This window comes from Falco peregrinus, chromosome 1 (genome assembly GCF_023634155.1).
Source record: "Falco peregrinus isolate bFalPer1 chromosome 1, bFalPer1.pri, whole genome shotgun sequence".
Classification (NCBI taxonomy): Eukaryota; Metazoa; Chordata; class Aves; order Falconiformes; family Falconidae; genus Falco; species Falco peregrinus.
This window is the reverse complement of record NC_073721.1, coordinates 19,832,156-19,856,055: the sequence shown is the minus strand read 5'-3', so window position 1 is coordinate 19,856,055 and position 23,900 is coordinate 19,832,156. Positions and strand designations below refer to the sequence as shown.

The window sequence follows — 23,900 nt, the reverse complement described above, 5'->3', positions numbered from 1 at the left end:
ACAACAATGGAGCACTGGCATCCTTCAGTGCTGTCTGTCTTTGTTAGGTCTGTTTAGCTACTCAGCAACTTTTGCCTTTGAGAAGGCTGGAAAATAATGTAAACAGCCCAAAGGTCTGTTTTCAAATATATCCACTTGAAGAATTTTCTTGCTAGAAAGGGAAGTCTAGCCTTGTTGCTCCTGGGAACAGCTTTTATAACAGCTGTAATGAGCTCTGGTGGTTGCTATTGCTGTTTTCTTCTGTGTTGACATTTTCTTTGCCACTTCTGGGGGAATGTAAAGCTCAGAGCAGACTTTCTAGAGGGGCCTCAGCTTGGACTGAGTGTTGTGGAAACATTCCCTCTGTTCGTGCTGATTATTCGCTGGTTTATTCTTCTGTATTTCTTTTAACATCCTTGCAGTTGCTTTTTGATCTTGACTGCAGGAGGTCGGAACTGGCCTGTTCCAGTCTTATCCTGTGAGTTCGTGGTTGCAGAACGAGCATGAAATACTGGTTTCCACGGCCACTTTTGTTGCAGTGTGGGTGGACGTTTGTGCTTTTCTCGCTGCTTTAGAATTCCCCTTTAATAGTAGACTTGAAAACGAGTTCTACAAAGTGAGTTTTTTGGCCTGCTTTGTGTAAACCAATCATAGGGTGCATATTGTGTTCTTTTTTTAAAGATAGCTGAATGATTAAACCTGCCTTTGCAACAAGAAATATTGCTATGTTATAGAATCACTCCAGAGGCCAGAATGCCCTAAAAAAAACACGATTTTTTTTTTAACCCCTTAGCTGTAGCTTCTCAGCTTGTGGTATTTACCTAAAGCAGGAGTGAAGTCCAAGGAGATCTGCAATATTGTTACAACTAAATACAGCTAACTTGCTTATACAGTGTGTAGGGTGAGTTTTTGAATCTGCACTGATAATCTATAGTGCTTCACCTGCAAGGCTAAGTTTCTGTCTTTGTTTTCTGAAGGTTTATGAAGAGTTTGCCTGGAGTAATCCTCTCCATCCAGATATATTCCCCGGTTTGAGGAAGATGGAAGCAGAAGTAGTAAGGATTGCCTGTACGCTCTTCAACGGGGGCCCCAACTCTTGTGGTGCTGTAAGTAGCCTGTCTTCAAGTGTCCCCTGACCATTTTGGATATTTCTGACTTCAAGTGCAAATGTACATTCTGCTATCCAGATGAGACTGAGGTCAAGCTCATTCTTGTATATGTCATGTCTACATAGCTGAATAGAAGACGGTTGCTACTTGCTCTGCTTGGTGGAGCTTTATGAGAGACAATTCAACTTGAGGAAGTAGTTTTCTAGACAAGGCCATTTACTTCAGCTTTTTTTCATGCTTTTAAATGATACAGGCTTGATGGCATTTGGAAAAAGAGAACCAGTTCAACGTAGCCTGGCTGGTTGTCAGTGTGGGATGGCGAACAGAGCAGTGTCACTTCGAGTAGCTCCCCTCAGTCTTAATCTCTGAACTGGAAATCTGTGAGCCTGCCAGAACACTAAGATTGAGAACAGGGCCAGCTGGCTGGCTGGCTGGTCACCAACAAGCAGCTTGAAGTGTTGGTGATCAAGCAGGCATGGCACGTATTGTCATCTGTCCAGCTGGAAAGCTGTCTTTCCAGGCTTATGTGGCCTTCCACTGTACTACAGTGGAAACCAGTTTTAAAGCCTTGATAGAGTTCCTAGCAAGAGTCTGGATGTGTGTTCTTAAACTGATGCTTTCAGAGTTAATCAAAGAGCAAAAATGTGAAGTTGCATGGTGAATTATTGTCATGAAAATAAGCCATGGGTTCTTAGGCTCCTCTCTCTTGCTTTACCTTTTTGGTAAGGATCCTGACTTCCATAGGCCAAATTCCTTCCTTGTTTACATGGTATGTGGGACCGCAAGGTCTTATTTCCTAGCATGGCAGTCAGGTGCAAGTGGGGTACAAACAGGCTGCTTAATAACTTGCAAAGAAGTAGTTCTGTTTCTGAGAAGAATCCAGATGAGATTTTTCAGAGACTGGGCATGAGATGATTGCTGTCTGTAAGTATGCTAGGGAGGGAGAAGGCTAGCGATGGCTGAAGATCAATATGGGAAGGCAGTGTTGACGCAAGAGCTTATGAGGTGAACTGGCCTTGAATGGGCTTCGTCTGACAACTGGAGACTTGGTTGTGTTAAGGCTACTCTAGTACTTACCTTATTATGGTGGGTGTAGTTGGGACTAAACTCCAGCTGGATCGAACATGAAACTTGACTGTGCAGTGTCTGGGAGTATAAGATGTGATTGCTGTTGATAGCAGGAGGTTGTACCCTGTGGCCCGACTTGTTTGCTCTGCACTGTATTCCTTGTGCTACTTTCAGGTTTAGAGAGGGAACATCCTGCTTTGCTTATAAAAAGTATTTAACCTGACCTCATCTGCTTCCTCGTTTGCAGTGCTGAGAACACTGGTGAGATTATCACTGGAGTGGGGTAGAGGTTGGGTCTAAAGCTGTTGAAACTCATCTTTATGAACAGTTGAGATGTCAACTGATAGAACAGTCAGATAGCTCTGTGACACTTATTTTGTGCTTGGAGATCTTTGCTTGCTGAAGCCTGCCATGTGTATGTTCAGTTTTTGTTACATAAAGCATTGTTGTGAAAGTGTGAACCTTGGCCCTGTGTGCTCTTCCACTGAAATTTAAAAGTAAAATTACCTAAGAGGAGAAGTCCAGAACAGGTAAAAAACTGCTCCAAAACAATAAGACAGTGATCATGGCCAACGTGAGATGTCCACAGATGCTCTCTGGGGAATCCTGGTTTTCTCTCTGTCTTCCCCATCCTTCTGAGCATTGTGCCACAAACCCATGACTAAGATTCCAACAGAAGCAAAGGAAAGGGTGATGCGTGCAACCTGCCATGGAGTTACGCTCTAACTGGTTGAACAGTCAAATTTGCGGGGTAAAGAGGGGTGGTTGAAAAGTTGATTGGCCAGAAACAGAAGATTAATTGCATCCCTATAATTATCTTGTCCAAACAAGTCTCTCCAGTGGACTTTTAGTCTTCCTCCCACATTGCCCTTCCTGACTGTGAAGTGTCTAGAGTTGCTAATCATTGATGGAGAGATGTGGGTGTATATATGGAGGTCACATGGTCTTTAAGTAGCTGGGCTCAAAGACTTCTCTTATTTTCTTCTCCCCAAAACAGAATTAACATTTCAGAATTATTTCTGGAGGCTTGGACAGTTACATAGTCATTTACAGAAAGCATTTTTTTCAAACTGACGCTATACTTGCTGTCTCTGGAAGGCCCTGCTGTAGGAGGTTCCTCAGACTGATGCAGTTACCCTTCAGTAACCAGCGAGGCTGTATAACAGACATGGCTAAACCAGGGAGAGTGCAATGCTGTGAGTTATCTTTATTTTTAAATTGATTTGTTCAGGAGGCTTTTACTACTGAGAATGCTTCTGGTTTACTTGATTCAACTTTTGCAGTGTTGAAAACTAAAACAAATGTTTTTTTTCTGAATTTCATTATTGCCATCTCTGAGAAGCAGTGTCTTAGTGTCAGGTCCCTGTCCACTGGTTTTACTGACTGGACTGAAGCAGCCGAGACTGCTTGTCCAGTTTTGTTGGTGCCTGGTGGTGGTGCTTGAAAGCAGATAGAGCTTGTTGGAGTTTCTGGAGAGTGTATCTTTAACTATGCTATGTGGAAAACACCAAAAGTTTCTGTCTGTGCTGCTCAGTGAGGTAATTTCACTTCCTCTGTGCTCCAATTTCCATGATATGTTGCAAGACAGCATTTTGTGGGGCGAACACTCTGCTGCTCAGTCTGGGCGAAGCAGCACGATGACACATTTGTGCTGTTCCCAGGGCTTTCAGCAGCCTGGGGATCTCTGCACAGTCCTGCCTTGTGTCACATGGACATCTCCCAAAGCAGGATCTCTGGAGAGCAGTCACCTGCTTCCTTTTTGAAGGTTTTCCAGTATCTTTAATAAATACCAAAATGAAACATGAGTTTTTAGATTTCTGAGTATTAAATCAGATGAGCAGCTTGGATTATTTACAGGAGCTGCCTTTATCTGAGACACGGGGGCTATAATTCTCCTTTGTTTAAACATGGGCATAAAACCGCTAACAGGGCCCTTGTGGTGGGGGGCGTGCCGGCATGCCTTTTGCCTTAAATTGAACTGAGAGATGTTCCAGGTTTTTAAGCAGTTTTTAAAAGTAATCACTTTCAGTGGTGGCTGGATGCTTCTTCTTTCTCACTAATTACTACTTTTTGTTCTTATTTTTAATAGTTTTGTGCAAGAGCAAAGAGACAGGAATTGGTGATTTTTGGTGCCCAGGAGATTCATATTCTTGCAATTATTTGGAAGGACTAATTAAGCTCAGCACATAGAGGAGGAATGGGAGGAGTTTGTTCTTGTCTGATGTGTGCATGTGTTCCTGTTCACAAGATGCTTTGTTTTACGGTGCTGGCTCTGTGGATTTCTCCTCTAATTTGGGGAGAAATCACCACTTTTATTCAAGCTTCAGTGATTTTTTTGTTTTAGCAGTTTTTTGAACTTGGAAAAGAAAGGCCAGCTTTGAAGTGCAGGGGAAAATTTGTGTGTGGTGCATGTGTGTGTATTTGATGTCAATCTCTATGAATTCTACTTTGCACGTTGCAGCTGAGGACAGCAGAAACCGGGCAAAATCAGCAGATGCAAACCTAAGCCTCCTGTAGAACCATCTTGTCTCTTGCCTCCAAATTCTGGGGCATCTAAACTTTGTTGTAATGTTGGCTGCACATTTGAAGTAGGACTTTAACAGTGAAATGTGAGTGATGTGTCTTGGGGGGGGCTTAAACTCTGCAGATCTGTCAGGTTTTATCTGTAGCGATGAGTGGGTCACCTTGAGAGAGACAACTTGGGGAATTTACAGCCTGCAGGTTTACAGGGTTTTTATGTGAGTCTGCCACGATGTTATGACCGTGCAGTGGATTGTGGTATATATTTACTCTAATGCTACCTCAGAAATAAATTGTAGTTTGCTTACTTATTCATGCGGTACTTAGGTCAGTGAAACTTTTGGTCAGTTTTGTCTCCAGGGTCTGAGTGGATGTGTTTCCTAAGGTGAAAACGCAAGCAAAACTTTAGAGACCATGAACTGAGATGGTTCTTTTATGTCAGAGTTTGACAGGGATACACAAGTGGCATGGCCAGAGGAATCTTAGAATAGGGACTGTACCTCTTATTGCTGTTTTAAATGTCGAAGTTCTAGAGCACTGGAATTCAATGGGAGGGAGCGATGGAAGTGATATACCGAGTTTAGAAAGCAGGAGGGATATTTTCCCCCTGTGCTTTCCTTTCTTCCCTCCCATTTAGAAGATAATAAATAAATCAAGAACAAAAAAGTGTGTTGCCTTTTCCACACATTTTGCCTGGCTTTTGAAGATAATGCAGGGTTAGAAAGTGGCTTAAAACAATGCTTGTTTCCAGCCCCTTTTCCCCATGGCATCCCTTGAGCCTGTGGACTTTCATTTAGAGGAGAGAAAAAAAAAATACGTGTGAGCCATTGGCGGGTGCTGAATCACTGTGTGTTGGCCAGCTGCCGGCATGCTGCAGGCAGCGTGGAAGTTGTATCCTGTGACAGTGATTCAAGCCCTGGCTATAGCAGAATGAGATTGCTGTTGATAACTAAGCTGACAAAGCCTGTAAAGGAGCAGACTCCCTCTGCAGGTATAGAAGTGTGGACCAAAAGGATTTGTGCTGTTGTAGCTACGCTGAAGTTGCTGCTGTAGGTCAAGCTGCTTTGGTGCATCTCCATGGCAGATATTCATGTTGGTACTGATGTGCTGACTGTGGGCCAATTTAGGAAGCTGATATGGCTGAAATTCAGCTTTTTGGGTGGATTTTCAGCTGCCTGAAGAAGCTTTCTGTGTGGTCAGCTGCCTGCCAGTCTTGGTGGTGCCTGGGGAGAGGATCCATCCTAGAAACTGTTCCTTAACTTGCATCTGAGCAACTGCTGAAAAGTGTTGAGACTGGACTGCCAAAACCTGTGTGTGGCTCAGCATTTCCATGCAGGCGAACAGCCAGACTTTGAAGAAAGGTTTGTTATATATAAGGGCAAGATGTTGGTGTTTTGGTGGGAAGATCAAAATGGGAACAAGACATTACAGAGGCTGCTCTTTGAAGAGCAGATTGTCTAGGTGAGACTAGAGGTAAGGGCTGCTTGCTCAACAAGGAGCAGGCCTGGTTGTACAAAGCGTCTGGTGTTCAGTAACGTGAATCCCAAGATCCCCAAGTCATGCCTAGTAAAGTTTTCACAATCTTTGCAATATTGTAAGCAATATTGCAAGCAGTGTTACAGGTATGCAATAATCCCATTCCTCTTCTCCCACCTGGCAGTCAGAAGGCAATCCATGTTATACCAGCTGAGGGTTTTTTCCCCCAAAAGTAATAGCTGACAATTTCCCAGATCTTTACATAAGAAGGGCTGAGAAGTGAATGACACAGCCCATAAAATGCTTAGGACATTGTGTTCCTGCTACCATCTATTTGCTTCACAATAAATGCAATGATTTCTTTATCCAGTGCGAGGCCCTGTTAGGGTTTCTCTGCAACAGCTGTTGCTTTTAAAATACCAAAAAAGCAGAAGTTGTCTGTGATGTGACAGTCAGTTCCACACTGCCTGTGGCGGCAGCTGCTGCTGGCTTGGATCATGTTAGGAACAAATGTGGTAGGCTGTTTTATGTGCCTGTGAACTTTGTTCCTTATCTCTGTACTTAACATTTAGTCAATGTCAAGCAGTCACACTTCTTTGCATTTTGAGGATTTGCAGCTATATCAGCTGGGAAAAACCAAAGGAAAACACGACTAGCAGATGTCATAAGGCATGCAAATGTGATTGCATCCTTTTTTTGTTTAGTTTTTTGGGGGAAGAGATTAAAAGGGGAAATTGCAGTAGGTTCAGCAGATTTGAGGATCAAAATTAGTCCTCTGTAAGTGCTATAAGTAGCTTTTGATTCCTCTCTTTCACCTGCACTTCTGCATACCTGTCCTAGGTACCCCTCGTCATCAAGTTATGGCTTGCCCAGTGTAGCAGTCAGTCAGTCCTGGAGGGTGCTTGAAAAGCCAACCTCACATTTTACTAGGTTAAAATTTTACTTTGTAAGGTTTGTGCCCACACATTTTCCTGTCCCCTGCATGCCAGAACTTGCAAAGGCTGGCCAGAAAGAGACAGTCCTCCCATCTGAGGAATTTGTTCCTGTAAAGTTTCATTTATTTATTTGCAACAGCTCTGGAGTTCTAGTATGTGGTAGTAAACTTGATCAAACAGCTTATGCATGTACCTTCCTTTCTTCCATGTCCTGATGCAAACCTGCTTGTTCTCCTATGGCCAGGGTAAAGAGGGCTGGGACAATATAGCATGGGTAGTGGTTGTGTGGATACCAAGGGACTTGCTGAGGAGAGTAATGCAGAAATTCTTCCTGGTGTAAAATTTCTTGGGTCCTTGAGGACTTACAAGCTGTGGCCTGATGTTGACCAGACCTAGACTGGCCTCTGCAGTGAGGAGGTGGGAGAGAGCTCTGTGGTCTGAAGTACTACAGGTCCTGCAGAGGGTTTATAGTTCAGGAGTCCCGTGTCTCAGTGTGGCACTGCTCCAGACCTGATAAATCCTGCTGGGCTTCAGTTGATTTAATACAGTATCAACTTCGTTGTTTCCTTGTAAGTGGCATAATTAATCTGTAATCCGGATAAACAATCCCCAGGTAATCAAGAGCTAAGTATGTAGTAGTAGCTTCATGAGGTGTGGTCATGTTTGCTAGCTAGTGATTGTGCAGTATGGTCCCCTCTTGTTAGGCTTTTGAGTTGAATAATTTTTTTGTTTTCCCTTTTTTCTTCCCCCTTTAAATAGAGGAGTCAACATTTACTTCAGTATGGACACTTTCAAGCTAAGTGTCGGAAAGCTACCGTGAGCTGTTCAGTGGCTTCTGCTGCCCTTGAAAACCTGAGTAGTCCTGTGCATCTCTTGCCTCTGAAGCATCTCCAGGCAGAGATGCTGTGGCAGCATCCCTTTTTTGCTTTTTGCTTCCACAACATCTATGTGAATGGTTGTTTTTCTTGTTTGCTTCTTTTCTTCACAACAGATGACATCTGGGGGGACTGAGAGCATTCTGATGGCCTGCAAGGCGTACAGGGACCTGGCTTACGAGAGAGGAATCAAACAACCAGAAATGTAAGCAGTACCTCTACGGCTTGGTTTCTGCTTGGGGGACTTGTGGGATTTACTGTTCCTTGTGAGTTGAGGTAGCTGCCAAACCTCAATATTTCTTCATTTCGTATCTCATTACCACCTCCTCCTTGTACATCTATGAAGGAGGGAGACCTGGGTTGAAAGAAGTAGTGCAAAAGCACAGGAACCTTTAAGCAGCCTGGGAGGCATGAATGTTGCTGGGGGGCGGCTATGGTAGCTGTGCTATGCGGATGTATTTTGGCAGCACCTGCATGCTACTCTAGACAGAGGCTGCTCATATCAGCTTGGGCCCTTCTCAAACGGAGATCTCAAAGTCAGGCCCTTTGAAGTTTTTAATGATTTTGATTTATTTAGATCAAAGAGGGCTTAGCCTGAAAACTCTGGGACTAAATTTCGAGCTGATTGGAGCTGAAATGAGGAATTGTGCTAATTGTTACACTGCTAATAGAGGATTTGCTTTCTCTAATGTGCTGCTTTTTTCTAGACTATGCATGAAAAATACTTCTCTGGTTAATTGCTTATGAGGGGAAAATGTAAAAAGAGATGAAAGACTGTGTTGTTCATCTTCTGCTGAATTCCTGTAGTTCTTTTCTTCCCTCTCTAACATTTCTGCATGCTGTTAATGGCCCTGATAAAGATATGATACCTCAGAAAACAAGGTTCATTAAGGCTGTTCAGCCACTGCCATTCAAGATGAGAAACAGCAGTTGTGTTCATTTGGGATACTTATGCTGCTCCATCCCTTCTGTGTTGTGTCATATGGCCCACACAGGGAGGGTGGCTGGTTGGAGATGGTACAATATTGTTTGATATGACAAGAAATTAGCTTTCTTGGGAATTCTAGTTGCTGGTTCACAGAAGACCATGCAGTGGAATAGAATTACTTCAATAGGTTTTCTCTGAGTTGTTCGAGATTGAGTGCCCCTCGTTTTAGTTCAGAACAGCATGTGGCCTTTATTCTGTCCCAGAGACTGGTTTCCCCAGTGTCTTTCTTTTTTTGGTCCGTATGATTTTTGGCTAGTTGAAACATGCTGTTGGCCTGTTTGTGACCTGTGTCACACAGATATATCTACAGGTTGAATTTTTCTTTACTCTTTCCCCTCCTGTTCGGGGTAAGGCTTAGGTGCTGCCTGGGTTGACATATGCAATCTGCTACTTTTCTAGGTTGGTCCCAGTGAGTGCTCACGCAGCATTTGACAAGGCAGCACACTACTTTGGACTGAAGTTGATTCACATACCATTGACCAAGTCTATGGAAGTGGATGTTCAGGTATCGCTTTAGGCAGCACAGCACTCTTTTCTGTGGGAAATTAGCGTTGTACAGCAAACAGCAAGAAATCTACCTATCCGGTGGCAAGTCAGTGGGTAGAGAGGGATGAACGAAACAATTGGATGCATCCCTTTGTCCTGTGTGATTCATTTAGAATCAAATAATTTCTGTATTTCAGAAATAGGCCCAGGTTTCAGATGAAGGAAAACAAAAGCATTCTAGTATTTCCCAGTAAATGAGTTAAATGACTCAGTTGATGTCTGCTGATGCTTGTAGCTCGTTGCTTTGCTTTCTGTAGGCTTTGTGGGTTGTTTTTTAAGACCAGATGCTGCATGTTTTCACTTTTTGTCTTTTTTGGCAGGATGGCACTTGGTAAATGGAATGTGTGCATCTTCTCTCTTTAAATCTTCAGGCAATGAGGAGAGCTATCTCGAAGAACACAGCCATGCTGGTCTGTTCTGCTCCCCAGTTCCCACATGGAATTATGGACCCAATTGAAGAGGTGGCAGAGGTAAGGTGTCCCTAGGACTTCTGGGTTCTGTAGTCATAAAACCAGCATGTCCTTCTGTACAAGAAGATCAGAGGGGTTCCAGGATGCCAACCAGTGAATCTGGTGGGTGGAGCATACTGTCTGGGAGGGTATTACTATCTTCAAATCAGGTGTTAATCAACAGCAGGGTAGGTAGGATGTGATTTGGAAGCAAGGAGCAATATGGGAGTATTTTCTTGGTACTCTAACTGCTGTGAGAGGGTGTGCTTTAAATACCAGAAGTTATCTCTGGGCATTGTCATAAAGCTGTTTGTGTGGGGCTGGATTTTGGACTTGAGCTGGTGCATGCGGTGTGTCGTAACAAGGCAAAGCAGCAAATCTTTTGTGCTTGCTTTGTCTCTGAGCTCTCAAGTCTGTGACATAAACTTCTGCCATAACTGAAGGTATGTATTGTGTATGTGACTTAGAGCTCTGCCTCACCCACTGTGAGACCAACCAGAAGGGCTCATTCTTTGATACCTGAAAGGAAATCACAGCAAAATAGTCCACCTGGTAAAAAGGCTTTGATTTAGGATCTACTGGTTGTCGCAAACTTGGTGCAGAAGTGTGAGGAATGTGTGGAGGGAGCAGGAATCAGGGGGCTGGGATCTCATTTTTCAAACACGCCTCTTGCTTTTTCTCTCCATGCTCCTGGTGCTTACTTTGTATGTAATCAGCCAGGGCCTCTGACCTTCTGTTCATTTGGATTACACCCTTACACTTTATTGCAGATACTCATTTTAAGCCACGTTGTCTCATCTCTTTGCAAATACAGCAAACTGCCAAAATGCGATCTTATTTTTCCTCCTGCTGGCATTTTTCACGTATGTGGAAGGCAGGAGAAGGCATCCCACAAGTAACCAGTCCTTCCAGATCTCCTGTTCTCAACAGCTTGAGAGCTGATGCTCCCAAAGGGTCCAGGAAACGTTTAATTGTGAAATCCAGAGTACTATTTGCTGACTGGAGTTTGGGTGCCCCAACCACATTGTTTCCTTGCCCGATTGTGTGTTACTCACCAGAATCTCTTGTTCACATACAGCTTGCGGTGAAGTACAAAATCCCCTTCCACGTTGACGCCTGCCTGGGTGGTTTTCTTATTGCTTTCATGGACAAGGCAGGGTTCCCTCTAAAGCATCCATTTGACTTCCGTGTAAAAGGTGTGACCAGCATTTCTGCTGATACCCACAAGGTAAGAAGCGGGGGAGAAAGGTCTTCTGATGCTTTCATTTTTGGGGGGTGATTCATGATGCTATCCCTGCCTTCAGGTGTTTCTGCTCTGCTACCTGGAGGAGTGCTGAAGTGCAGGGGTAGGAGCTGCTCTATTAAGATGCTTTGTGTAACACACCAAAGTACAGCCAAATGGGATTTTGGTGACTGCATGCAGTGAGTGCTTGAACGTGTTCCTGTGCTCTCTTACTGCTTTTTAATGCTTTCTGTGCCCCTTGCAGTATGGCTATGCTCCCAAGGGTTCCTCAGTGGTGCTGTACAGCGACAAGAAGTACAGGAGCTACCAGTTCTTTATAGCACCTGACTGGCAAGGAGGCATATATGCGTCCCCCTCCATGGCAGGCTCCAGGCCTGGTGGAATCATAGCTGCATGCTGGGCAACTCTGATGCACATAGGAGAATCGGGATACGTTGAGGCTACGAAGAGGATCATTAAAACGGCTCGTTTCCTTGAATCAGAGTACGTGTGCGCCTTAGTGTTTTGATTGTGTTCTTTAACCCTGTTATGAACTCCTTCTCCCAAACTGCTTTTATTTCTCTGGCACTTTTCTTTTTCCGTGGATAAGCTATAGCATGTTACCTGCTGGGCATGGATCCCCTGGGCAGTTATGAGAGAAGATGCTTTGTTTATGCCCTGTGCCAGAAAACTGAGAGGCACAAGAGAGGAGGAGGGGTGCAGGCATCTTTATTTAGCTGGCTTGACTTTGAGAGTTTCTTCTGCCTCAGTCGTGGATGAGGGAGAATCTGGGAGGTTGACAGAAGAAGGGCTGTACTATTTTGTTGGGGTGCTTGTGTTGCTGTGTGAGCTGATGAGCTGATTCTCTCTGCTACTCTGTCTTCCCTTGCTTCTCTGTCTTACCTCTTTTCCATTTCTTCCCAAGTTCACCTGATTTTAGGGCCTGTATTGACCCGAGTTCTTTTGCAAGTCCCAATGGCCTGGGCTGGTTGTGTGATTTTTTTTTTTGTCTTTTTTTTTTTGTTTGTTTTTTTTGTTAGGAATGTGCTGTCATCTGTTCCCTTCTGTAGCTTTTCCTTTAGGGCTTCAAATGGACAGAATGTCTGGCCCCTGTAACCTTGGTCAGTCATTTCTTTTCTCCTTTTTCTTTTTAAGGCTGAGAAAAATGGATAGTATCTTCATTTTTGGAAAACCTGAGGTGTCTGTCCTCTCCATCGGTTCAGACACTTTCGACATTTATCGATTATCTAATTACTTAGCTGCAAAAGGATGGAACTTAAATGTCCTACAGTTCCCACCAAGGTGAGTTTGTGGAGACCAGTGGAGATGTGCATAGTTAGGGTATGCAAGATGGTTGTCTTCAGGCCATTTAGCTCTTGTGATTTGCTGAGTGGCGTTGTCTGTATCTGATAAATTTTATATAGACTTTTCCTCTGCAGAGAAGGAATTTCTTTTGTAGTTGTTGATATATAGCAGTCACTGTAGTGGGGATAAGGCAGTAATAATTTTAATGAGCCTGGCAGAGGACATATGTGAGGCTCCCTTTTCTATTTACCTCCATCTAATACAAGCAGAAAAATATAAATAGCCAGGGCTTTATCTCATGTTAGTTAACTGAGGGATTGTAGATTTATTTATTTTTAGTATCTTCCTGCAGCCCACTGAAAATGAAGGTAATTGAAAGAACAGTGAAGGGCTGATAATTTTCAGTGATCTTTCCAGCCTGGTGTCGAATGAATGTTGGACACTACTTAAATTGGTGGATGTTGGTTTTCTGTGGGTAAAAGGGGACAGTGCTTTCAGATGCAAATGCATCTGAATATTTTGGACTTGAACTTACCATGAAGCAAAGGCTAGAGAGCCTGAAGCGATAGCTTAGAGGTGCTAGTAGCACTGTTCCTTCTGGGTGATACTAAATTCCGTGCTGTGGGTGGCTGATGGCTTATTTAAACTGGAGAGGAAGGGGAGGGAAATGATGGCAGGGATCACCATGCTTGCAGGCAGCTGCATTTTTCTCACCAGAAGGACCTGGAATAAGGTGAGAAAATTACAGGATTTTAACTGTATATGGTGAAGTCAGGAAGGAAGAAGGGGTTGCCATTTTGCAAAAGAAGAGCTGAACTCCCCGCTGCTTGGTTCTACCAAGTATTTTGTAGGGATTTCCATGAACTGGAAGGGAGAGGATTGTCTTTGCCTATTATACTGCTGAAATCCTATTTTAAGGAGACACATGGTTGTCACTAGCCAGGGAAGGACATTGCTGTTGGTTGCTCAGAAAATGTGGAGCTGTACATACCTGAGATGGTTAATCTCTCCCCTCTCCCCTGCCTGCCCAGCATTCATCTCTGCATTACGCAGCTGCACACAAAGTCTGGTGTTGCTGAACAGTTCCTGAAAGATGTGAAAGACAGCATTGAGGACATTGTGAAGGACCTCAACGCCAAGACCACAGGCATGGTAAGGAGGCCAGCATATAGTGAGGGTATGTTTGAGTTGAGCGTGTTTCTGTGATGGCATTAATGATCCTGTGTAATGACCGCCTCTTCTCTGCTTAGGGAGCCATCTATGGAATGGCCCAGTCCGTCCCAGACAGGAGCTTGGTAGCGGAGATTTCTCAGGCGTACTTGGACGGCCTCTACAGCACGGATGTTTCTTGCAGCGAAAAGCACATGAACGGCTCTCCTGGCCATCACTGACTGTACTGCAACAATTGGTGCCTTGACAGCTAGCACTGGGGTGGTTCTAAAGGTTTCCTAGGGGAAGAGATTGCAGTAAGCCTTTGTTCCTTCAGTTGCAGGTCTGATGGTGGCTTGATCTTGAAAACATCCTTCCCTGTCTTAAGTCTGTTCTGAAATCCACATTATTTTCATGCCCAACTTTAGTTCTAGGGCTTTTCCTCCTTCCCCCTGCCTATGTTCATCATGACTATTGATGGTGAATTGAATGTCCATTCCACAATTCCAAATTCCTCAGGTATTCTCCATATCACTTCATTCCTTGCTGTTTCTTCTCTTCAGACCTGGTATTCAGCCAGTGTCTAGCCAAGTGTTAGATTTGAGTTCTTAATGTTGTGTTTCAAAGCTTCAATCTTACCAGAAGTTGAAGGCAGAAAATAAATTGAAAATTTCGTTTTCTTCTGAGTATTCCTCCAAGCTGCTGCATTTAACAGACTGTGCTGGGAGCCTTGTATCTGTGTAATGCAGAGCTGATAAATTGGCAAAGGAAAGATGGTCATGTACTCTTTTTGAAATCCCCTCTGGAGATCTCAGTGAGACTGCAGTCAGTATCTGCTGAGGGGAAGAAAAAACCCAACACAAAATCCTCTTCTGGAATCGCTTGGTTTGAATAACAGCAGAAATAGAAATCAAGCAGGTGGTGTAGGGAGAGGAAGTGGATGGTACTGAAAATCATAGGTACATAGTAACTGTTTTGCTTCCCTGCCTCTTCTAGAAAACATGCATTTACCACCTAGAGTGCTGTTGTACCTTGCACAGTTCTGGAAGGATGTGCAAAACGGTGATTTCCCTGTTCATAACTTGAAGGTTTTGCACTATCTCACAATGCTGTAGTTGAGTCAGTAAGGCCCTGGCTAGGTCATGGCTAGGGACTTCACGTGCAAATGGATGGCACCAAAGCTGACCTTTTCTTACCATGATCTTTTAGTATAAAAAGGTGACTTTTGTAATAGTAGTAATCTCTGCTTTTTGCACTGATTCTTTTAAGGCACATTCTCAAAAGGGCATTCACCATTGTGCCTTGATGCTTCTCTGGCTTTTTTTGTGGGATGCCAGGGAGGGTTTGAGGGTTCAGCTGTTGACTGCAACCTTTGCTGCAGTCAGTTCCTTATGGTACTATACTGAAAAAAAGACCTCAAAGGCAGTCTGGCCTCAGAGAAGGCATGCTTGCCTATAAGATAGAATAATAGTTGTATTGAGCCAAGTCCCTTCACAGTATTACAAAGATGCTGATACAGCTTGAAGAGGTAGATGATAGGATGCAGCAAGTTGGAGGGATTCAAGCCTCGGGCATATGGCTTACCCTTCCTATTTCTCCACTGGTTTTATGGTGAGAGAGTTTTCCCAGTGCAACTTGTGAGGCAGCTGTGGCCTTATGGACAAGCTGGAATCTCTTGAGTTATTAAACAGCAGCGGAGTTACTCCTGCAGGGCTTTCCCATGTGTTTCCTCTCAGTTTTTTGCATGCTACTGAGAGTTTCCCAGAGAGAGTTCAACACTTGGGAGAAGACTGTGCCACATTTGTGCAGTCTTGTGGGATGTGTCTGAAGGCAGGCATATGTCCCTCTGCTGTAGCGGGCTTGTTAGCCCAAAGCTGATCCTCACTGGCTTAATGTAGCTGAAGCACACACCTGTACAATAATTACATCAAATGAGAAGGTTACTTACCAGCCACTGCACAAACCAGTGCAGCCTTGGGCTCAGTGGTTGTGGGAAGGATACTTGCCTTTTAACAGGTTTATTCTCAGTGCTAGGAGACAAAAGTATTTTCACCATCTGCCCTTAAATTGATGACTTCATGCGTGTCTCTGAGCCCTTTTGAAAACATTGCATTTGAATTGCCTGATAGTCTTTTGGTGGTGTTACCAGCTCTGGCAGTCAGCATTCATGTTGGACCTATTTATTCTGTTAAGGTCTTGCCAATGTGACCATTACTGCAGATCTGAGTTTGCAGTACTTTGGAGACAGTCTTAAGTGTCTGGTTACTGTGATGGTTCTCTTTTGAACCGACATTTTAAAAAAACAAAACAAAGCAAAAAAGGGAGGTACTCTTTTTGTTTCTGCTTTAAAAGAAAGAGGGGGTGGATTGGGGTAGGGTGAAGGAGAAACTCCCTTCTCTTCCCTGGTTGTATTCTCCTCCGAGGAAGTAGATGGATCTAACAGATCAGTGCTCCATTTCACATTTTTGGATATATTTGAAGATGTTATTTGTAAGTCAGTGTATTCTATTCGGGGCTTCACTTACTAGTAATATCTGTGGGTTTAATTGTTTTATGTGTATATGTTCTATAATGTAAATGTAATCTTCTGGTCAGGAACAGGCCACTGTAATTTACTGGTGTGTAGTCTTTATTCATCCTTGTCATCTAACATGTAATCTGCATCTCCTTTATCATGCCAAATGGTCTTAGAAAAAGGGTGTGATTAACAGGTTGAATAATTATTTAAAAGACAAAAAAGAAGAATTTTATGGACCGGATTGTGGTCTGAAACTGGATGGTACTTTAGACCTGGAGGGATCTTCGCAGCTATTAATTCCTGCGAGATTTCTGACTGTCAGGTTTTCCAAGGGAGACACTAAATTTGTTGCTTGTACAAAGCACTCCCAAGGGATTTGCGTGCACATAGATACTAGATTGAAGAATATCCAATGGGATGGACCAAGAAGAGACGTGTGACTTCATGCCATGGATTTCATCTGCACTTTTCTGATGACCTGGGGGGTGGGGGAGTGGAAGGGTTGCATACAACACAGTATCTTGCCCAATAAAATACACATTGACTTATTAATGAACAAATGGGAGTTCATCTGATGGCAGCATTCTGTATTGCTCCAATTTGCCACTGTAAAACTGCAGGCTGAAATAGCTGAAGAGATGGTGGAAATGGGCCCAGTTTGTATTAAAATGGTGCATTTAGCTACCTAGGCTCATCGAACTCTTTTATTTTTCTGTTTCAGTGATCATATGAATGAATGGGGACCTATTGCTCCTGGTCTTTGATCATGCACAGCCTGGTCTGTGGCAGGGAGAATGGTTTATGAATCTTATTAATTCTGCCCAAGGCCTGCTCTTTCATTCTGTCAAGAGAAAGGTGGTGTCTGTGGCTACATCTTGTGTGTGATGTTCAAGGCTGCTGAAAACTGTCACTCAAGAGCTATGGATTTTCTCTTAATACTTTATGGAACTTTAAAGGGTTAGAAAAAAAGGAAAAAATCCCCCAAAGTGGGTGTTTGTAGTGTTTCTCCCAGACTGTTCTGCTGAAAGTGACTGTTGGTTTCACAGCAAATTGTTCTGTTGTACAGAAAATATGGCAATTTGGCTACAGAATACTGGAGTGAAGATCTTAAACCACCAAATCCACCTACAACCTCTTTTGGGAGTATTCCACCGTAAGCAGCCCCTGGCCTGTTGCTGTGTTGCTTTCATGCTTTTTGGTTGTGCCTTCCTTGTGTTTGTGCCTTGGCTGTGCTACACTTCTGACTGTAGCACAAGCACTTTTTATCTGATCTGCTCTGGCTTTGATAATCTCATTGTCTTTTAGACCCTGTTCACTTTGAGGTGCGGGGCAAAGGCATATGCCATTTCTCCGCATTGCTTCATCAAGAAGTTTTTCCGTGGCAGAAGCACCTTCCTGAGAGCAGTCAGGCCAGTAACTGCCTTGGGAAAACCAGTTGGCGTAATTCTGACAGTGTGGCCTCCTTCCAAACTGACATCAGGTTAACCAAGACATTTATTGTAAACATTTTCAACTGGTATCCTACTCAAGGCTGGTTACAATAGGGGTGAGATCACATGCCTGCTTATAATACTGCTAGAGGGAGGTTATAGTAATAACCAAATTGCACATCACAGTTTCTGGTATGTTACAGAGAAACTAAAGGGTTTGCATACTGTGTTTTAGGTTGAAAGCATATTCCAGCAAGTACAAAGCAATAACACAGTGCCTGGATGGGGTGAGACTCTGGAAAGATTTACTGGCACAATTGTGTAACATGACTCCTCATAAAGGCAGGTCCGCTGAAAGCCCCAGAGGCTCAGCAGTGTGGGGGCTGGTAGCACACAGCTAAGAAGGGGTTTAAGAATGGAAGTTGCAAGATCAGAGATGGATATTTGCATGGTGCTCAAGAAGTGCCTCCATCCACCTGAGCTGTGGCCGGGAGCTTAGTAGGGTGTTGAGCAGTCTGGGTCCAGGAACTAGCATGGAAATGGGAGAAGGCTTTACGTACAACTGCCCAGGTGAGATGGGTTGTGGCCGCAGCACAGCTGATTTCTGGCTTCTCTCTCTCTGGTCAGGAAAGCGAAGCTGCAACCTGCTCGATGAAGCTGGCCAAGTTGATATCTCGCTCCGATAAGCCTCCACACTCGTGGGTGCTCAAGGTGATGTGAACCTAAACCAGACAGACAGACCGACCAAGTGTTGCTGGCAGAAAGGGCAGGAATGGTTCCCCCCAGTGCTGTAGTTTGCATCTGATGAGGCAGGTAGTGCTCCTACTTTCTCCAAAATTGTTAGCAAAATTTTCTGGGGTGGGAGAGGTGGTCTGGCACTTTGCCTGATTTTCTCCTTCCTACATCTTGTCCTAGCCATAGGCTATCACTGCCACCCCTGCCTTGGTCACAGCTGCCAGCTGTGCCTGCTTTTCAACTCACTTTCTTCAGAAGCTTTTTGCCTTGCTGCTACTTCTGATACTGATTTAAAAAAAGTAACCCTGGTGGCGGCCTACAAGCAGCTACTGCTCAGCTGGACAGGTAGGAACAGGGGGAGGAAAGGATGTGTAACAGATAGCTGTAGGCTGTCTGTCATAGACATAGATTCTGAGGGAAGAGGTCCTGCTGATCTGAACAGGACTTGCTGCTGCTGTTTTATGCCCCAAAAAAGGGATCTGCTCCCTGAAGAGCTCCATTTGCCCCCACCATCCCTGTTTCTTACCTTATTGTACACATTGAACCATTCAGGGTGGTGATCCAGTTTTTCTGCCTGTAGAGCCACTCTGGTCATGAAGCCAAAAGCCTGCCCAGTAGAATAAGAAGAGAAGTTGGCTTTGAACCAGTTACTCTGTGGTATGTTGTTTTTCACCTCATTACTATTAATTTTACACCACATTTCTAGGTAATCCAACCAAATGCAAAGCCTGTGATGTTCTGTATCTTTATTGAGGTTTTCTATGGGTTTTCCCCTTTTGGGGGAGTTTTTCCCAGACAAATAGTCTGCTGGGTCGAGCACTTTGGTGTCTTGAGCAGGTTATCTTGCTCAGCCATTATATTTCAGGAGAAACATGTAGCAGTTTCCTTGGCTGAGCCTTGCAGGTGGGTCTCCCTACTCTGCAAACCAGGTCTCCTACTTTGTGAAACTCCGTATCACTGATGCTCATACCCGGTTGAAGTCCTTGAAGTGAAACTCTTTGAAGATGGCATCTCTGCCTTCCACCTCGTTCCACCCCACAGCTCTCAGGTTTGGCAGCAGCTGCTCCCTCTCCTCCGTGCTCAGCCTGTGGGCTTTTCCAGCCTGACACCACAGAAAGGGAAGGAAAGAGGAGCAGGTCAGCGTGGCAACAGGTAGGATGAAGCAGATGCGCAAAACAGTGAGGCATCCCATGGGCTGTGGAATTAGGGATTTATGGAGGCAGCTGCATACTGGATGGGAGGGTTAGAGTGTGTCTGTGAACCTGAACCGGGGGGTACTGATGGCAGGGGATACCAGTGCTGTCTTCTGCTCCCTGCCCTGGGTACATCCTGCATGTATGTACCTAGCTCAAGTGAAGTCCAGTGCCCTCTGACCTGCAACACCTACTACTTCACCAGTGTGTATATGTATTCATTGTAACCTGAGGTACAAAGGAAACGATGGCTGTGTGAAGTTAAGCTCCCAAATACACCACATACAGCTTTTGGAAAAAACCCACTGAAACTCTGTGATGGCTTCTAGAACTGAGAATTGCTTGCTTTTGAGGTTCACAAAGTACCTTCCTGAAGCAGGAGGGCTTTATCTGCAGGTCATCTGCGCTGGAAACCTGCTTAGAAGAGAAGTGTGAATCAGAGAGATGAGTCACACTAAATAGGAGTTCAGCTCCTTTTCCTTTTCAGTCTCTTCCGTTAAGATGTAGTTTAAGAGGCTGTTTGTGAGTAACAAAGGGCAGAGGGAAGGACTATGATTTAGCATTGTCTTCTGCTCTTGGGCAGATCTGCTATTTGTTTTTTAAGGTTGGGGGGGGGGGGGTAGGGAGAAGCAGCAGTTCTTGTCTTTGAGAAGTGAATACAGGCAAAGATGAAACTAAAATGGAGTTCTTGGAGATGGGGGCTACCTGAGCCATCGTATCTTCTGGTCCAGTGGGGAAGCCAGGGGTGAATGCAGAGGGGTATTCTCTATCTGAAAGGTTATGTTCTGGCAACTAAAATTCTTTCCTAGTGGGTGATCTGATCTTTTGAGTTGGTGAGGATTATTTTTTTCAGTGACAATGACCAACATCTTTTTGCAATTTGTTTTCCTTTATGTGCTGTAGAGCAAAGTGTGGCAAGTCAGAGAAGAGTCCCAGCAAATACAGCACACTGTTTCTAGTGGGTGTTTGGTCAGCAGCCCTTTGAGGTGTTTTTTTGGGCATCAGTGCTCAGAAGCAGCATCTTAAAACAGCTGAGCAGCTGAGGCAAATCATCCTTTCCCATAGTTTACCTACTCACAGGCTGTACAAAACCAGAGGCAGCCATGAACCTGATGTTTTTGTGGCTGGTTCTTTGGTTTTGCATGTTTTGAGGAAGGCTGGGAAGATGATGTACTATTCCCACGTTACTGGTTGTGCTAAGCCACTGGGCTTATGCTTAGAGAAAGCTGTCAGCTGCAGAGCACTTCATGAAATGGAGAGTGCCAAGGTGCATGCTGAACCTTACTCAGGGGTGGCTGGGGGCAGGATGGTTCCCATCCCCCTGGCATCGCAGCTTTATGCTCTCCCTCATGTGTGATGTTTAGGGAAAGCCTTCCTTGCCCGTGCATGATGCAAACTACCCTTGCTGCCCTTCTGTTTGTGTGGCGTTTTAGATGGTCCCCTGCCAGCCCCGGCTCTGCCACCCCTCCCACTAATGTCAACCCTGGCCCTTCCCGAGCTCTGGGTTTGGAGAGAAGGTAGTGAGTAAACAGAGCTTAGTGCAATAAACCCTCAGCCATTGCCCTTCCGTGCTGATGGCGTGATAAGCCGGGCGTGGGTAGCCTAGCAACTGTGTAACATGGGGAAGGAGGCTGGCTTTGCTCGGGGCCGCTGGCAGGGGGGCACCCGTGGGGGGGAGTAGGGGCTCTGCCAGGTTTTGGGACCAGTGGCTGCAACTTTCTGCTTGTGTATTGGTGCTAAAGATACGAAAGGCTGCATAAAGCCGGTGCTGTTGCTTTCCTGGAACAGAGTGGTATGGACGCAGGGGGCTGGGTTCCAAGCCAGCCTCCCCCAGGCAGAGCAAGAAATCGGGCTGCTTGGGAGGGATGCAGCTTCATTGTTCTCTGAACCCTTTTCTGTGTTGCGACTACATGGGAGGATGGGCCCCGGGGCTTTTTCCAGGCCCAGCTCCTCTCAGAGAGCCAGCACCAGTGGGAGGCATGGCCAGGCTGAGGTCTGGACCACACAAAGCCAGCTCCTCTGGCTGTCTCTTGTGATGGCAAACCCGCTGCTCTCAACCATCCATCCCCTCCACCCTCTCCCACCCAGCCCATTGGCCAGCCTGCTGTTTTTGTTGGTAAAGCACGTTAATGTGTTTATGTGCACTTACTCCTTTAAAACACACTCTTCTCATTAGGGAAATTTAATTATTTTGTTTTCTTTTGCTGACTCTCAATTACCAAGGCATCGGGATTTTTTTTTTCCTTTTTTTCCAGCAGGAAACCAAGTAGCTGCATTGTGCAACTGAGGGAAAGGAACCAGCATGGGCAATAGGGAAAGCTTTGGGCTTTCTGGAGGTGAAGCAACCCTTCCTGTTCAGAGTAGCATATTCCCTTTTAAAGGTGACATGTCACCTAGGAGAAGGTAAAGGGGACAGCCCTGGTGTAAACAGGACCTGCAGGCAGAGCTGAAATGAGGTATGCCACAGGTATGCCAAGGCCGGTAGTCTTTCGTTTCTGTCCCCTCTGCTGCTGTGAAAAAGCTGATTTCCAGCCAGCCAGGGTGGGTTGCACGGGCCGTGCAGACAGATTGTGTGTGGGGGTCACACTTGCCCTGCAGAATTTGAGCGGGGGTCACACTGGCAGTGCAGCCTTGCCGATGGACCCTTTCCCTCCCCCTCGAAGAAGAACAGAGCCTGGTGAGCTGCGGCTCTGGTAATTCAGCAGCAGCTGAGCTCCCTGTGTTACTTATTAACCACGGCGCAGAGCTCTGCTCCTTTCTCCCTTTCTCCCTGCTGCTTCTCGGAGGCCAGAGCCGCCGCTGAAACCTTCCCGCCCAGTCCTTTGCTGTCACCCGCAAAAGCACAGCCACGTTTCCCAGCAGCAACTTACCATTGCCCGCGGGTCTCCGCAGCCTCCGTCCCAGGCCCAGGCTGGGTGCTGCGCGCTGTACCGCTGCCCCGTGGAGCCGCGGCTTGTCCGGGGAGGCGTGGCAAGGGGGCCGGGTCCACCCCCGGCGAGCTGCTGTCCCTGTTCCTGCGCCTTTCCCAGCGCAGGCCGGCAGTGGTCAGCCACCCGCGGGGCCCTATGGGGCCATGGGACTTGAGGGAGGCTAACCCGGGGTCTCTTTGAACCCTTGCGCACGGAAGTGGTGATGTGTCCACCCCTGAACCACCCACCCCTCTTCTGTAGGGTCACTTTTTTAACCTGTTGCACAAGGAAAATGCAGAATGAAATGGAGAGGGGCAGTTAAAGCCATTACGGCTGGATGCTGCTGACAGCACGTGATGAATGAGACAGTTGTCCTGGCTGAGTATTTATGTGTGCCTTCCAGCCCTTTGAGCTCTGTGGGGTGATAATCACAAGCTGAAGGCTGCATTGTCTGGGGACAGCCTGATTATATCTCAGCACGTGGATCAGGGCCCAGGGTAATGAGGGGAGTGTGTGCAGCACAACACTTGAAGCGTTTTTAAGGTGTTTTCTCCTGTGTCTGAGGGAACTGTGTCTGCACAGATGCCACATGCTGCTCCCTAGTGTGGTTTTGCTCTCCAGTTCTGCCGGATTTGTGCCTGTGTCCTGTAGCTCATTGTCTTCTAAACCCACTCACGTGATGGGCAATTTTCCAGTGCTGACAACAATTTTGTACTGTGCTGATGATGTACAGGGTCAACAGAAATTCAGCACCCTGCTATACCCTCATGGCTTTCTTTACCCTTGAAGCAACTAATACAGTGTGACATACATCTCTTGTATATACTCTTGCGTGCATTTTATTTCCTACTGTTAGGGTTCGTGAGTGCCACAGAGATGATTTGTTTCTCCAGCAGGCAAGTTAGAGGAAAGCAAATTCTTCCTTTCCTTTCTTGTCCTCCGTAGATTTGCTTGCCATGGTAGTGAAAAGGAAAAATGAACATCTTTTGGGTCCTGGGAGAACCTGAGTGTCTGTCTGGGGAGAAAAGACTTAGAGAGCAATGCATCACCTGAGAAGAAAATAATTGCGTGCACGTATGAAGCTGGAAGCTTTGATATGGATGAGAAGAGAAGGTGCACTGTGCGGTTTCCAGCAATGAAATCAGGAGGTGGGGTTGTTTGTGAGGATGGGAAAGGCCAGCAGATATTTTCTTGGCATACATTTGAATTGCAGGACTGGCAGTTTCATCAGCACAGCCTGGCAGAAGTGCCCCTTTAAACAGTGGCGTAAGAAGGAGGTAAAGGAAGCAATATTGTCTTGAAGTTGCAGGTGGAGATAATGGGTGCTGCAGATAACAGCTATGTTCAGAGGATCTCAACCAACTGCAGTTTTGTCAAGAAAGTGCAGTGGTGGTTTTCATGGTGACCTGTCAAAGCCTCAAATGCGTGTTGGCTGGGTGACAGTGCCTCTGTTGGCCTCCCTTTTGATTTGGAGATAGGGGAAGGAGGCAAATA

General features: G+C 45.4%; 2 protein-coding genes across 5 annotated transcripts in view; one reads left to right on the top strand and one right to left on the bottom strand.

Annotated features, from left to right (window-relative positions):
- The window catches only part of SGPL1 (sphingosine-1-phosphate lyase 1), a 32,387-nt gene extending 15,564 nt beyond the window's left edge, over nt 1-16,823 (top strand). For all 4 annotated transcript variants that reach the window (XM_055800720.1, XM_055800735.1, XM_055800726.1 and 1 more), the window contains 9 exons: nt 957-1,085; nt 8,079-8,167; nt 9,350-9,455; nt 9,868-9,966; nt 11,024-11,173; nt 11,433-11,671; nt 12,323-12,469; nt 13,504-13,624; nt 13,723-16,823. In XM_055800720.1, the coding sequence (XP_055656695.1) occupies nt 957-1,085; nt 8,079-8,167; nt 9,350-9,455; nt 9,868-9,966; nt 11,024-11,173; nt 11,433-11,671; nt 12,323-12,469; nt 13,504-13,624; nt 13,723-13,863 (1,221 nt within the window). In that variant the 3' untranslated portion in view covers nt 13,864-16,823. The remainder of the gene's footprint in view (nt 1-956; nt 1,086-8,078; nt 8,168-9,349; nt 9,456-9,867; nt 9,967-11,023; nt 11,174-11,432; nt 11,672-12,322; nt 12,470-13,503; nt 13,625-13,722) is intronic.
- Nucleotides 16,824-17,615: 792 nt separating this feature from the next.
- PCBD1 (pterin-4 alpha-carbinolamine dehydratase 1) lies at nt 17,616-22,709 on the bottom strand (the record flags this gene model as incomplete). The annotated part of the gene is made up of 4 exons (XM_013297374.3): nt 17,616-18,291; nt 18,831-18,911; nt 19,275-19,406; nt 22,368-22,709. Coding segments are annotated over 4 exons (654 nt in total), but the record flags the coding sequence as incomplete, so codon positions are not given.
- Between the last annotated feature and the right edge of the window lie 1,191 nt (nt 22,710-23,900).